Here is a 14,831-nt window from a genome sequence, read left to right as displayed (position 1 = left end):
CTCAGGTGTGGACAACCACAGTTATAGTATGTTTTGGGGCAATCACTTTTTCACACAGGGCCATGATGGTTTGGATTTTTTTCACCTTTAATAATAAACACCTTCATTTACAAATTGCATTTTGTGTTTACTTGTGTTGTCCTTGACTATTGTTTAAATTGGTTTGATGTTCCGAAACATTTAAGTGTGACAAACATGCAAAGGAACAGGAAATGAGGAAGGGGGCAAACACTTTTTCACACCACTGTATTTCCTTATTTAAAAAAAAATAAATCTTGGGAATCAATCCCTCTTTCCTGCAGATTATCAGGAAATATTTACATATTAAGCTAGCAGCCTACAACCAACTGATATTTATTTATTTGAGAGCTAAATGAATCTAATAATGATATATCGGCCAAGTTCTTTAACTTAAACACAATACATAAAACAAAAATAAGGATTCTTCAAAGTTGGTTATTTAAGAAGTTGAATAAACTTTAACCTCAGTGCCTCCTGGTGGACAGGCTGTGTAATGGTGACAGTTTTTTAATTACCTCTAAAATTGTGTGTGTTTACCATTTCTGTACTGCAATTTCTTGCTACATATCGGCCACCATGGAGTATCTGTGATATGCAAAAGTCTGCTGATAATATTGTCCACTCAGGTATGAATCAATCAAGCTCATCGGTTAACCTTTTTTATTTTATTTTTTACCAACATTTATTTGTATTAATGAAGTGAAGAATACTTCATAATAGGAGATGAGCTGGTATAGGTGAGGCAGCTGCTGGGACAGCAGCCCAGCTGGACACTCAAGATGCAAGTTATCCCTACATTATTAATTATCCTGTTTGCTTTCCTACAGTAAATGTGCAGTGTGGACAGAGTAAAAATGTAGGACCTATAACTAAGCTGAATATTCTATATCAGTTCAGAGCAATAGTGGTCAGCTGTTTGAATGTGAAGGCGATGATGACCCATACTTCACCTGCAAACAGTCTAATTATTGCGGCCTGTTACTCTAAATGTTTCAAGCTTCTTCTGTTTTGCTCGTAATGAACTAATTATTAATTTCCACAATGAGGACAAGGGCAGAGGAGGAGATGAATCAATGCAAACACAAACATGCAGGAAAAAGAGAGCACGGTGCGTGCGCACACACACAATCCAGAGATTCCTATCTCCATCCTGACATCACTAGTAAACACTGTGTTTGCTACCTGAGTGGAGCCGGGGCTGGCTTTAGCCCTGGTGCTGAGCTCATCCTCTGTGATCTGGCTGTGGTTGTGCCTGCTGTAGAGCAGGCGAAGAGGCACCGTGTCCTCCTTCCCGACAAACCTGCCTGCATCACGAAGAGCCTTCAAGCTCGACAAGGCGTCTCCTGCAAAGAGAGGAAAACAACGATTTCATTATCCGCCTGCCCAACCTTGCGGGAAACAGGAGTGATACCGAGACACATTCATCACAAACACCGCCATCTGAAATGTCGATTGGTCCCATTTCCTTTGATAACACGAACCAGCTATAGGCTATGCATATTTTAGATGGAGACCATGAAGTAGATGAAGGTTTGATACAACAACAACAAAAAAACAGACAGGCACATTAACGGTGATCAAACGCTTTGTTTGCGCGATAATAATTTATGTAATAAGCAATCCAAAATAACATCAGTTACCATTTTGGGCATTAGGGTTGATCTGCTGACCGACGTGCATCAATCCACAGACGCACAAAAGGGAAATCCACCATCGCGGGCGCATCATCAGCATCATCACCTTTCTCTCTTTTGTTGCAAATTATAAAACAATGCGGTATTCCAGGAGCAGGCTCTCGGGGTCCTGCCTTCGCTAGGGGAGCTTGAAGCCGAGGCTGGTCGTCTGGTTAGCGCAGTCCTTGTGGTTGGGGGCCATCGGGGTCCTTCCGAGTCTGAACGCCGAGCGCGTCTGAGCGCCCCGAGACCCCGCGGATCAGCAGCACGGAGAAGAGAGAGAGAGAGAGAGAGAGAGAGAGAGAGAGAGAGAGAGAGAGAGAGAGAGAGAGAGAGATAAATGGATGGGAGGAGAGGACTGGGGACACCTCCTTAAAACAGATCAATATCCAGAGGCTGACTGCAGAAAATCCTAATGCATAAATATGAGCGAGCCGTGGAGTCGGGATGGACAAAAGCCCGAATTGAATGATATCAACGCCCGCCTCCTCCACCTTCCTCCATGTTAAATTGCTGCAAGAGCGCCATTCCTGCCCAAATCTGCCTGCTATGTAAGCACCATGAGTCACTCCATCATCTGTCAAGTTAATAACGGGAATATTAATTTATTCCTATATGTACGTGTGGTGACATTGTTTCTGTTTTTCAATTGTTTTTTCCCTTTAAGACTGCCACAATAAAAGACTGATCACTTGAGTTCGGTCATGGTTTCCAGTTTTGCAAAAATACCGAACATCATATCAAAAATTCATAAGCCGTTTTCATAAGGTAACTTCTCATTAATATATTTGACATCTTCACACAAACCTTTAAGATGTTGACACAAGGCAGCATCAACAAAATCATGTCACTTTAACTCTAGACCAGAGTATATAGTCTATTCGATGGGCCTACACATCAGATGCTTAACCTCCGTGTGGACTTGCCCCAGAACCACACAGCAAATCTTACAGAGTTAATGAGCTTATGAGAATGATTAGTCCCCCTAACACAATAGGATTGTATCGAGAAAAGATGTGGCTCTGGGGAAAGAGTTCAACAGAATCTGGCACAATGTTACATTAAGTCTGAAGATGTTATGGGCAGTTAATATTTATAAAGGATTAAAAACCGCCCCCTTACACTCATTCTCCTGTTCTTTTTTTATTTGATCAAATAAAAACAAAAGAAAATAAATGAACCCATGTACACTAACACAACCGTTTAAAAGATGGCAATAGCCTGCCACAAAAGCTTGATTGGGTACAGTCAGATGGCTGTGCTACTCTATAGTTTTGAATCATCTCATCTTTTAGGCTGTAGAAAGTCCTCTTTACAAATAGATGTTCCAAATGTTATTTAGTATGAAATAAGTAATCTCTTTTGTAGATGGCGAACAAATTGCTGAACAATAGTTACACCAGACTGACAATTGAAAGGGAAGAAAAGAGATTAAGCTACCTCTGAGCAACAGGTAAATAAGAATAGAAGAAATCACCAGTCATTGGGTCAAAAACAAACAAAACAGAAAGCTTAGCATCTAAAGTTGTGCAGTTTTAAATAGAAAAAAGGATCCTGTTTCAGTGTCTATCACAAAATAATGTAGCTCATAACAAGCTGGAATTAACTGGTGTGTATTCTTAAAACTTCAAAATAGAAACAGGTTAGTCTAGGGTTTGCACTTAAATTGAATCAGGGAATATCAACTGAACATACAATAGCATGACAAATCAGTTAAAATCACATCAATCTAACCACCAAGTAGACGGCAGAGGGCTCAAAGACAACCAGGTTTCCAAAATATTTAGAGTCAGATTGCACTGCTTTGGTTCAATAATGGTATTAGGTCATTTAGGCTTTGACTGGAAAACAACATTTATTTATTAACTTATTTGACAGCAACAATGTAATTAATTAACATTGCTGCCAATGCACCAGAATTAGCCACAAAGGGCTATTTTTCATCCGTTGTCCCTGGACAGATCTCAAAATGGTCTACCCAAAATAAAAAAAACAACAACGAGAAGAGTACAGTGAACTATACAAATATAAAAAGTAGTAAAACAGATATAACTCTTCAAATCCTGTTGATAAATACACTGTACAAGTTTGCTATAATACAGACATTAGGCTAAAAAAAATATATACAAAATTATACTACACATTGACACAGCAGAGACACAAGTGGCAGCATGGTTGGATTGAGGGAAGATACATATTCTTATTAATGCTGACATGTCTGATGTGTTATGAACCAGTTTTTTCAGATGTTTTTTTGAACAGAGTGTAACTATGTGATGAGTTCTCTGATGTTCTGAGGGACAGAGTTCCACTCCACTGCTGCTGTGAATGGAAAAGGCACTCTAACTAAATGCACTTTTTCGCAGCGGAACAACAGTCTCCTCGGGCCGACCCTCGTGTTACTCTGTGTGGTGTTCCTGATGGTTACAAACTGACTGAGTGGAGGAGATGACAGACCATGGAGGATTTTGTATAATAGACAGAGGTTTGAATACTTGATGACATCTTCCCAACTTAAAAGCTTATGCTTTTGTAAAATGGCACAATGGTGATATCTTGATGTTTTTTTATCCAGAATATGTAAAGTGATTTTAAAGATTTTAGTGTTGTGTTGTTTGCCTGTGACCAGGTTGTAAGACAGTAAGTGATGTGGGACAGAACCATACTGTACATGAACATATTAGCTGCCTGAAGTGACAAGTGTGATCTTTAGAATCTTCGGAAATTTGCGATAATACATTTGACTTGACCTTTTTATCTGTGATTTAAAATTTAGTTTAGAGTCTTTTAAAAATGCCATTTAAAAAAGACATTGAACCTTTTTTATTTACATTAATTTTAAGCGGGATTTTTACCCTTCAAGAAGGGCCCATAGATTTGAAAACTTTTTCGAAACTTGTTTTTTTTTTTTTACCATGGAAAAAATGACTGTGTTGGTTTGCGTACATCTAATAAAAACGTTGGAAAAATGAAGGGGGTTTTTATTAAAGGAAAAAGGAGGCCCCAAAAATAGACCTTTGAGTCCCCTGTGGCAGGGCAGGGGGGTGATGGATCCTGACCCCTTGTACGTTTCGATAGATTTCCCTATCCTTTTATTCCAAAAAGGGGAAATTAATTTGCTTAGTTTGGTTAATAATATTTTATGGTTTCATGAAAAAGGGTTTTTTTTAATCGAAAAAACACGCCCAACCTGCCCCCTTTATCTAGTAAATTATTTTTTTTAAAAAAAAAATTTTTTCCCGGGGAGGTGAGTTCTAAAACCAAATTGCTTTAAAAGGGAAAAATGATGTATTAAAAGTTTTTATTGGGGGAAATTATTTCTTTGGGCTTTGCATGTAGGTTTTACGTTTGGTCGAAATTGTCCCTGACAATGATCCCTTTTTTAAAAATTGGGAACAACAAGCTGACCACACACTTTGGGAAAAAAACCTCTAATGGGGGTACAATTTTGGGCGGTTTTAAAGTGCAGGGGATCGCATGCACACATCAAATTATGTTTTTCTTAACCGGCTTCTGTTTAGCCTTTTTCTTTTGTGAAAGGGGAATTTTTAAAAAAATTTAAAATTTAATGGAGTTTTGGAATGGGGATAAGAAATTAAAAAAAAAAAGACCCCAAGGCATTTTTTTTTCCTTTCTTAATTTTGTCCCATTCCGCCTCCAAAATTTTTCCAAATGGTTTTTAACCCCTTTTTATTTTATTATCAAAAAAAAAAAAAAAAAAAAAAAAAAAAACTTTTTTGTTTAAAAATTTAAAATTTTAATTTTTTAAAGATTTCACGCATTATTTTTAAAGGGTTTCGAAGTCCCTTTTTATAGGGGTTTTCAACCCCCAAAAAAAAGGGGTTTATTAAAAAAGGGTTTTTTAAAAAATACCCCCGAAAAAAATTTTTTATAACCCTAAAATCACTGACAGAAAATTTCTTTTCCATTTAAATTTTTTTTTTTTAAATTTTAAATTTTTTTTTTTTTAAAAAATTAAATTTTTTTCTTTAATAAAAGCGGAAAATTTTATCCCCCAAATTTTTTTGGGGGGGGCCCCCAAACGGGTATTCCAAACCCTTTCAAACCAAAAAAACTTTCTAACCTATTTTTTTTGTTTTGGTGTTCAAAAATAAATTTTTTAAAGGAATTTTTTAAAAAATTTCTAAAAATTTTTTAAAAGGGGGGACAAGGGAAAAAAGGGCCCAAAAAACCCTTTAATTTGAAAATTTCAATTTTTTAACGTGAAAAATTTTTTAAAAACCCCTTTATAACCTCTAAAAAACTTTATGGGGTAAAACTAATTTCCCCCCCAGGGTCCCCCCCCTTTTGGATTTTAAAAGACATTCCCCCGAAAAACGGAAAGCAAAAAGGGGGAAAAAGGGGCCCTTTTTTGGGTAAATTCCCGTTTAAAATTTTTTTTTATTTAAAAAAACAAGTCAAAATTTTATTTTTTAAAAAAAAAAAAAGGGCAGCACAATTTCGAGTTTTTTTTCTTCCCAAAATTCAGACCATTTAAAAATTTTAAAAGAGGGGTAGCCCGCCTAAAAGCGGGGGAAAAAAAAAAGGGGTTTTTTGAAAAAAAAAAGGCTCAGAAAAATGGGGGGTCCAAAAACCCTTTGAAAAACCCAAACCCTTTCATGCAACAACATACTTTCCATTATATTTTTTTATATAATTTGAATTTTCATCAGTGTTTTCCTTTGATAGGCTAAATAAAAGTTATTTAAATTGTTGCATTACAGTGAATCAGAATGCAGGAAATGAAGTCTTTGATGCTCAAAGTTTCCTTGGGGGAGGACACCCACATGTACAGCTGAGGGATATAGAGAAAATCCAATATCCCAATATTCTTTACCAAATACCTAAATGTCAATATTACGACGATATTTTGTGGTTGATTATTGGTGCCTTAACAAAATATTATTTACACAATGAGATTTTTGATAAATATTTTCTAGAAATTATTTAATAACTTAGTGGATCAAGGTAAATAATAGAACAGCTAGAACAGTCTGGTAAGTTCAGAAAATTGCATCACTTTACTCTAATGCAGCCTGTAAAACCAGGTTAAGACAACACATACCATATTCCGATATATCCAAAATCTAAGACAATATCTAGTCTCATATCGGGGAATAGATACATCGATATATTGCCCCGCTCTACCCAGATGCCCCACTTTGATGCCCATTCTGGTCCATATATTTATATAGTACAGTATACCCGCTAAAATACATTAGACTACACACAGGATAAACGTGTATAAATAATGGATGGACCCTTTAATGTGTGGTATACAATTGCATGTATGAGGCAGGAACAGTTTGTGCGCCATGATCATAAAAGCACAGTGGCAACAAGTTATAATCTGTATGAGAGGAGAAAAAAAAATAATGAATGACTAATGCATTCAGTGTTGCCTATGCCAGTTTATTTGCAGCTGTGCTTGTACCTCAAAGAGCCTGTCATTTGACCCGGTGCATCCATTTAAGAGCAGTCAGAGAGAGCAAGGGCGCTATGCCAATGCACTAAATGCGGGGGAAAAAATGAAGCTGCGCTAATGAATCTGAAAAAGCACCCAAAGGCAGGTCAAGAAAAGTGCACTTAGGAAGAATCCTAAAATGTCATACATAGTACCACACATCCAACCTGCAGGTATTCACATTAAAATACATATGCAACCACTATATGTATTTTTCATAAAATTATTTAAAGCTATTTCTAGATTGATAAACTGAACCCAGGTAAAAGCTATTAGCTAGGATTTCCCTTAGTACCATCACAAGGTAATTTAGATTAGACAAGATGAGTTACAGAAATCTTTTTCAACTTTAGCTAAGATGTGGATTGCGTGAAAAGGGCTGCAACTCAATATCAAGATGTCACTAAATTCAGTACATTTAAGACGAATTTTATGGCAATATTAGTTTCAAAGACATTTTTTCAAATTGCAAATTCTGTGTTGTTTTTGGGTTGAGAATTTAAATATATAAAAAATTATTTTCAACCAGTTTTTGCCACACACAAAAATGTCATTTTAAAGCCATTGTAAAGAGAATTGGGAATGTCCTCGTTTGCTGGTTTAGCTATTATCTTATACAGCGCTGTGTACAAAATGCTACAGCACATCAGAAGCTGCTTTTCATCTGATATGAAACAAAATAGAAGAATTAGGCTTTCTTCATCCCTGAATGACAATAGGCAACTGTAGATCACTCGACCATAGTTAAACTGATGTTTCTAAAGACAAGAAAAATCTAGTAGCTTGTATAGTCCATGGCTCAGAATTTGATTTGGTTCAAGTATATGAAAAAGTAATAATAGTCCAGTTCATCCCTTCAATTCAGTCCCCTCATTTCCTAGTCCTTAAAGCCCAGAAATTCCACATCCATGTCATCACTTGACTGAAAAAGTTCCCAAAGTTTCAGCCTCGAGCCATTGGGAATGACACTCGGCTTTACGCGTTCAACGAGTGTGTTTATTTTTTGTCTTTTGCGTTTATAAACTCTTATCCTTCGCTGTATTTTCTGGACCGGAGAGAAGCTTAGGGTAGGAAGGCTCGCTTCTTCCCTTTCTGAGAGGTTGTTTGCAGTCATTTTGTCAGGCAGTACGTTTCCATCCTCAACAGCCTCATACACTAAAGAATCCTGTTTATTATCAGACTCCTCTTGTCGATTTGTTTTAACATCAAGGCATTTTGAAGAAGCTTCATTCTGTACGTTCGTATTGTGGAAGTAAGCAGTTGGGCTGTTCATGTCTTGAGTTATTTTTTGGGCCACCTTGTTGACCCGAGTACCTCTGGAGGGAATAGAGGGAAGACGTTCACCTCTAGAGGGGGACGTTTCCATCTTGGGCTGAGAAATTGGATCTTGCTCAGGTTTTTGAGAGCAAGAAGTCAAAGAATTCTGTCTACACGTCCGTTTACATGCAATAGATTTGTGCTTGGATCTGTTAGAGAGTGTGTAATAGCTCCTCCTCTCCCCCTCCCTGTTAATCAGAGGAGCAGAACCAGCATTTGATCGGATTTTTAAAGTCTGTCCTGAATAAGAACCCTCATGCCCATCAAGAGTCTGATGCTGTTCTTCTTCTGTGGTATCAAGATCTCCCTTGTGTCTTTGTACAGTTTTCCCACATGGTCCAGGAACAATCAGAACAGAGGAAACACTGCACTTTGGTCTAACAGCAAAGAAAAGAAACAATTGCATGAATAGAATGAAAAGGAAAGATAAAAGTTCTGGATATATCAAAAACAATTTTTTTTCATGCATTTCTCTCTTGTAAATATATGTTACTTAAAGTGTTCTTTTTTTTTAAAGGGATGTCGACAAATTACCTTTTAACTTGAGTTTTGATGTGGAGAAAGTTGCAGTGCTGCAGAGTTGAAACCAGTTTGTCCACCACCAGGTATTTGTCACTCTTGGAGAAAGCCTTGTGACGTTCACTCTTTAAATGCTAAACAAAAGAAAAATCCAACAGTGTAACAATTGAGCATTACAGCAGGCAAGTGGAGGCTACTGAGCTTTAACAGCTGCTGAGTTGGACATTTAGTATCATTTCATAACACTTTACCAAAAAAAACACTTAAATAATGTCTCTCTTTACTTTGATGAACCGGTTTTCTAACTTGCAGAAAGTGGTTACTACTGAATCACAGGAAAACACCTACCATTGCTTAAATCTAGGTAGTTTAAATAGTAGTATCCAAAACAAATATGCATTGTGTTGTGTGGGTTTTAGCTTATGTGGCATTACCATTAATTATTGTATTATAGTCATGGCATTGCATTGACAGTTTTTGCTTTTACATGTGATAACTCACCGTTGTGACGTTCTCATATTTGATCATACAGCACTCGCAGTAGCCGCCTCGTTTCTTGTCTCTCGTCTTCTTTCGGCCATGTTGTCGCTCTTCACTGGCTTTCGCACCTCTGTTCCCAGAGTTTGCACAAATTAAACCAAAACTAAGATATAAAACAGTTGGGATCTCTGCATTTTAATAAATCTGAATTCCGTCTCAATGGGTCACTCCAGCAGTACCAACTGAAATTGTGGGGACAAGCACTTTTCAAACCCACAGAACTAAATTCTACTCCTATCCAAACATTTCAAAATATACAAAATGTGTCAGACTGATTTACAGCTAAAATGTGTAGAAAAGTATGCAAATAGTGAAAACATTTGTGAAAAATGTTTTCAAACAGTGTGGAAAAATCAGGTGTTAAGTTTTTTCTCTCTCTCACATTGACAAGTTTGTCTTTGGCTTCACCACACAGTATAAAAAACAAAAACAATTACAGAACAGACAGGGTTCAAAATTAGCACCCTCTGCTAGCCAAATGCTGGTAAAATATGTAAGTGGCTAGTAGGTTTGCTTCACTCTGAAGCTCTTTTTAAAAATGTAGTCCTTGTGAAAGCATGACATACTGTGCTGACCACAAATTAGCTGAAAGCAAAGCGGAGAAGAAACACCATACCTGTGTGCTGGTTGTTTGTTCCCAGGAGGATCCTTGTCCTCGACACAGAAAGGGCTACATGGAGGAACAGTCTTCAGGTTGAACTCAGGCATGTTAGGCATAGTGAGGTAGATTGGACGGTAGTGTCTGAGGAGAGAAAAATAAACATTTTATAGGCAATAGGTATAAACAACTCATGGACAGCGGGTGGATGTCAGCTTCTTTTAGTCTTCTGTCTCTTACCTGCTTGAATCCTCAACCTTGACAAACGGTTTACTGATCCTTCCCCCTGGAACAACAATTAAAAATTTGAGCATGTATTTACAAAACATTCAAAACAACAGACAACATTTCTGCCTTAAAAAATAAATAAAAAAAAGACTGGGTAATTGCTACATTACAATTTTACCTTTGCATTTTTGAAAGCCTTGCTTTGCTTCTGACTGAACTTTGACCTATACAGAATAACAGGAAACGCATTTAAAGAAACAAAATTCAACAATGTTAAAACAATCATTTTTAAGGTTACAATCCAAAATGTGATTAAACTATTATACTTATATTTTAAGATTTCAAACCTGTAAACTGACACTTGTTTTGACAGCAGTGGTAGCAGGACACAGGCGGCTGACAATATCTTTTTTCTTCTGAACATATGCCTTTATATCTAAAAAATAAAAGTAAAAAAAATAAAAAATAAAAAAAGGGCCATAAAAGAAATCAAACCACAGAAAGTCATTATTTACATTATGAATTCAAATGATCCCAGTGTTGTCAGTTTTTGTTACAGCAACCATTATTTACAACATGAACATACCATCTATGTAGAGGATTTTCACACCCCACTCCAGAGCATTTGACAGGATCTTGTTCATTTTCACCCTCTCCTTAAAACAAACATATGTGTATTAGCACAGAAAAGAAACAAGTTAGTTAAAGTTCCTTACTAAACTCATTAGTATTGCCGTGACAAACCTGCTCTTTCACCACTCTCTCCACCAAATACTTCCCTCGACTTTGAACAAACTGCAACAACAAAAAAGGAAATGAAAATCTATGACACTAATACTTAGTAAAATGTATCTAAGAGGGAATTGCACTGGTAAGAAGGGACACCTAGAAACAAATCTGCACAATGGTTGATTAACTTAACTTACAGAGTCCGTTTGGCCCTGAGACTTGCTTTTGCTGTTGTCCTCACGGGTGCCAGATTGGTGCTGGTTTGTTCGAGGGTAAGGTGAACTCGGGCCGGTGTCCGGGCTGGGAACAGGAGAGTCCTGCCTGAGACACTGCACATATCTAGCCTCCCTCTTGTTGGATACCAGATACCTAATGTCCTTACTGAAGAACTTCTCAACAATCTGAGTGACAAACAAGAGAAAAACAGGATAACAATTTTAGAGAAAGCTTTACAACCTTTATACGGATGCAAACACACACACTATGTTAGCAGTGTCTTACAGGGTTGGATGGATAGCCACCCTAAATATGTCCATAGCAAAGAGTATTGAAAACTGTCAACTTTTTAATTACAGTTTTATCAAAATACTTTATTTAGCCAATACTAAACATTTGAAAAGATTGGATTGTTTTGTTACATGAAAAAATAAAATAAAATAATTATGGCATTTTGCAAATATTGAAAACCAAAACCGTCAGGAAACCGCGGTGGGCACAGATGAGGTGCCGAGTGTAGCTGTCTCTGTCTGCTGTATGGAAGCATTACAGATTTAGTGTAACCTGGCAATGACGAGAAAAAGTGGAGGATAAAACGGTGACTGTGTGCAAGCTCTGTGCAACACGTGTGGCTTTTGCTAGCAGCAATACTTTCAGTACGAGGGCGCATTTACATCCAGCCAGTGTGTCCGTTGACAGCACAAGGAGGCGAGAGCTGTGTAGGAAACAATCACTCCATGCAGATTCAGACAAGACAATCCAATTCATAACTAAGCATTGCAAAGGTTAATAGCAAAAGATATGAAGCCGAGGAGGATGCGCAGGTTCAGCATATGATTGAAGTAGCGTTACTTGAGCCAAGTGATAATATCTCCTCGCACACATTTCAGTAACAAAGTATATCCCAAACTGTATTTTTCTTCCAGAGAAACATCAAAATATTTCATGTTGCACTTATTTTTATTGTAAATAGTGGCACTAATATATATAATATATATATATATATATATATATATATATATATATAAAAAACTTTAATTGTTTTTAAAATGCTGCACTTATTTCAAGTGAAAAAACTAATTTTTGATTGACAACTGACATGTTATAGGCAACTGTTTAAAGTAAATGCCTAGTGCTTGTTGGGCATACGCTTTACTTTGTTGATGGCCTTAATGTGGCTATTTTTATACAAAAACAAAGCTGCATTAAAAAAAAAAAAACGATTTTAATGAAGATGTTACAATAAAAGGGACTTATGTTCTTAGTCATAAGTTGGTCATCGCAAACAATTACACTTTTTTTTTGCCAAATACATTAAAAAAACGTGTATTGAAAATGTACTGAATTAAACCGAAAACAGGGAACCCAAAACCATGATATGAACCAAACCGTGATTTTTGTGAACTGTTCCACCCCTAATAAATAATAAAGTAAAAAATAAAAATGATGTTTTAGTTGTGTATGAACACAACTAAAACATTTCAATAGAAATAAAAGTATACAACAGCAACTAAAGTAAAAGTGCAAAATCATTGCTTGTGGGCTAAATTATGTCTGAAATGATGTAATGCTAAAAACAAGCAAAATGTGTTTTTGTCTCACCCCTCCCAGGTTTGTGATGTCATTCTCCAATGTCTCTGCTATTCTGTTTGATGGCAGATCCAGATAAAACAATTTCCCAGCAAAAGGTTTGACTTGAGCAGTAGAGGACACACATGTTGGCTTAGCTTGGCTCAGGGCTGCTTTGTCACCACCAGTGTTGGCACCTTTCCCTAAACAGGCAATCAGTGAGTCACAGGATGAGAGAGGGAGACGAGTGCTTAAGTGCTTGAATAAGTAGTCACTAATAAACTCATTGATCAATCACAAATAAAACCAATTTAATTTGAGATAATTAGAAAAAGGAATGTATATAGTGCAATTTTCACAGACTCAAAGTCGCTTATAAATGATTGATCATTAATTGAGTCATTGATCTGGTCAAATATCAAACTTGTAATTATTGCAGCAAATGTTACAACATGACTTCAAATAAAAGGACTCATTTGTACATACACATCATGTGTTTGTGTGAATATATATGTATATTCAAGTGCTAAAACGGATGGTTTCAGGCAGAGGGTGAATACAGCTTTGGACAGACAGAGCAAATCAAGGCAGCGTTTTTTTATAAAGCCCATTTCAGTAACAAGGCAATGCATCGTGCTTTACATAAAAACATTAAATAGCAAAAAATAATTAAAAGAATATATAAATCAGACAATTGTAATAAGGTATAACATACCAGATTAAAAGTTACAGTGCAGTGTAAGAAATAAACAAATAGGCCTAACGTGACTTGATATAGAAATAGAAAAGTCTTCAGCCCTGATTTAAAGAACTGAAAGTTGCAGTTTGTTTCAGATATGTGGTGCATAAAAAATGAATCTCCATGTTTAGTTCTTACACTAGGGACAGCAAGTAGACATTTTTTATTTTATTTTTTACATTAAAGCATGTAACGTTAATCACGTTAACTTAATATATTATACATACAAGTATGAAAGTGAAAATTAACATAATAGGGGACATTCAAATGCAACCAGAAAACACGGAAACGGGCTATGATAATACAAACATTTAGCTAGCGTAACACGGTTGTAAATAATAACATTACCTTGCCACTTGGGTCCTGTAACGTTACGCCTCTGGATGCGTTTCGGCTTCATTCTATTCATTCATTTCTCTTTCACTGAGTAAAAGACGTCGTTATTGCCCTATTTTCTTTAGTCAACATACCCAGGATGTCCTTGTTTGTCCCGTGTAACGTTACTGTAAACAAAGGAAGTGTTATTTACAAAGAAGATAAACAATAAGGCAAAAAGGGGGTCTACATAGTAACGTTAATATATGAGCAAAGTAAAGTTAGCCTAGTGTTAGCTGTTTGGCCGTTAACGTTAAGGTTAGCTAGCTACTCATTCAAATGCAGTCTTACCGTAACGTTAGTGTCTCGACGTTTCCCCGGATCTGTCGGTTAGCTGCTTTGCTCAACGTATGTTAGTTACATTATTCCGTAATTCCACACTAATAAACGGTACCCGAGTTGTGTTAGCGTGTTTATTACAGCACACGATCCATTGGCACGATGTTTTTTTCTACTGTTAGCTATGCCAGCTGTAAATTAGTAAACTTTTAGATTACTGCTTCGTCTCATTCCCGCTTTAAATCCAATGGTGGAGGAAATCTACGTTGCCATGTTTGACACTTTCCGGTCACATAACCCCTGTCACGTTTAAAAGCAGTAATTTATACTAGAATCGGTAATATAGCTAGAATATTTAATTCATTAGATACACAGCATTTTTCAAATTGCATCAAGTTCAGATTGCATTATTAATTAATATTATTATATAACAAAGCTTGGCTGAACGTTACTGTTGAAAAACTGAGATGTTTTTTTCGGAAACTCTTCAACCCTGGCAACACCGAAAATAAGTAAACGCTCTCTTTGTGTTTGAATGTGATGTTTCCACATTGCTGCAATTAT

The 14,831-nt window shown here is 36.5% G+C and overlaps 2 protein-coding genes across 7 annotated transcripts in view; both read right to left on the bottom strand.

Moving 5' to 3' along the window:
• Positions 1–1,981, bottom strand: part of adam22 (ADAM metallopeptidase domain 22) — a 58,492-nt gene extending 56,511 nt beyond the window's left edge. For all 5 annotated transcript variants that reach the window (XM_032519480.1, XM_032519481.1, XM_032519482.1 and 2 more), the window contains exons 1-2: positions 1,662–1,981; positions 1,204–1,364 (exon numbers count right to left, since the gene is read on the bottom strand). In XM_032519480.1, the coding sequence (XP_032375371.1) occupies positions 1,204–1,364; positions 1,662–1,758 (258 nt within the window). In that variant the 5' untranslated portion in view covers positions 1,759–1,981. The remainder of the gene's footprint in view (positions 1–1,203; positions 1,365–1,661) is intronic.
• Positions 1,982–6,527: 4,546 nt separating this feature from the next.
• On the bottom strand, positions 6,528–14,640 carry dbf4 (DBF4-CDC7 kinase regulatory subunit). Of its 2 annotated transcripts, none has more exons than XM_032519487.1 (13): positions 14,280–14,637; positions 13,962–14,116; positions 12,908–13,077; positions 11,287–11,490; positions 11,105–11,155; positions 10,947–11,016; positions 10,708–10,796; positions 10,539–10,584; positions 10,373–10,418; positions 10,151–10,276; positions 9,496–9,604; positions 9,010–9,128; positions 6,528–8,852 (listed from the first exon to the last, which is right to left on the bottom strand). In XM_032519487.1, the coding sequence occupies exons 2-13, from the start codon at positions 14,020–14,022 to the stop codon at positions 8,036–8,038; spliced, it is 1,908 nt and encodes a 635-aa protein (XP_032375378.1). In that variant the 5' UTR covers positions 14,023–14,116; positions 14,280–14,637; the 3' UTR covers positions 6,528–8,035. The 2 variants fall into 2 exon arrangements, with proteins under 2 accessions (XP_032375378.1, XP_032375379.1); XM_032519488.1 differs by having other exon boundaries at positions 8,036–8,852; positions 10,720–10,796; positions 14,280–14,640.
• Positions 14,641–14,831: the final 191 nt, after the last annotated feature.

Source organism: Etheostoma spectabile, chromosome 6 (genome assembly GCF_008692095.1).
Source record: "Etheostoma spectabile isolate EspeVRDwgs_2016 chromosome 6, UIUC_Espe_1.0, whole genome shotgun sequence".
Taxonomy (NCBI): domain Eukaryota; kingdom Metazoa; phylum Chordata; class Actinopteri; order Perciformes; family Percidae; genus Etheostoma; species Etheostoma spectabile.
This window is presented reverse-complemented; position numbering and strand designations above follow the sequence as displayed.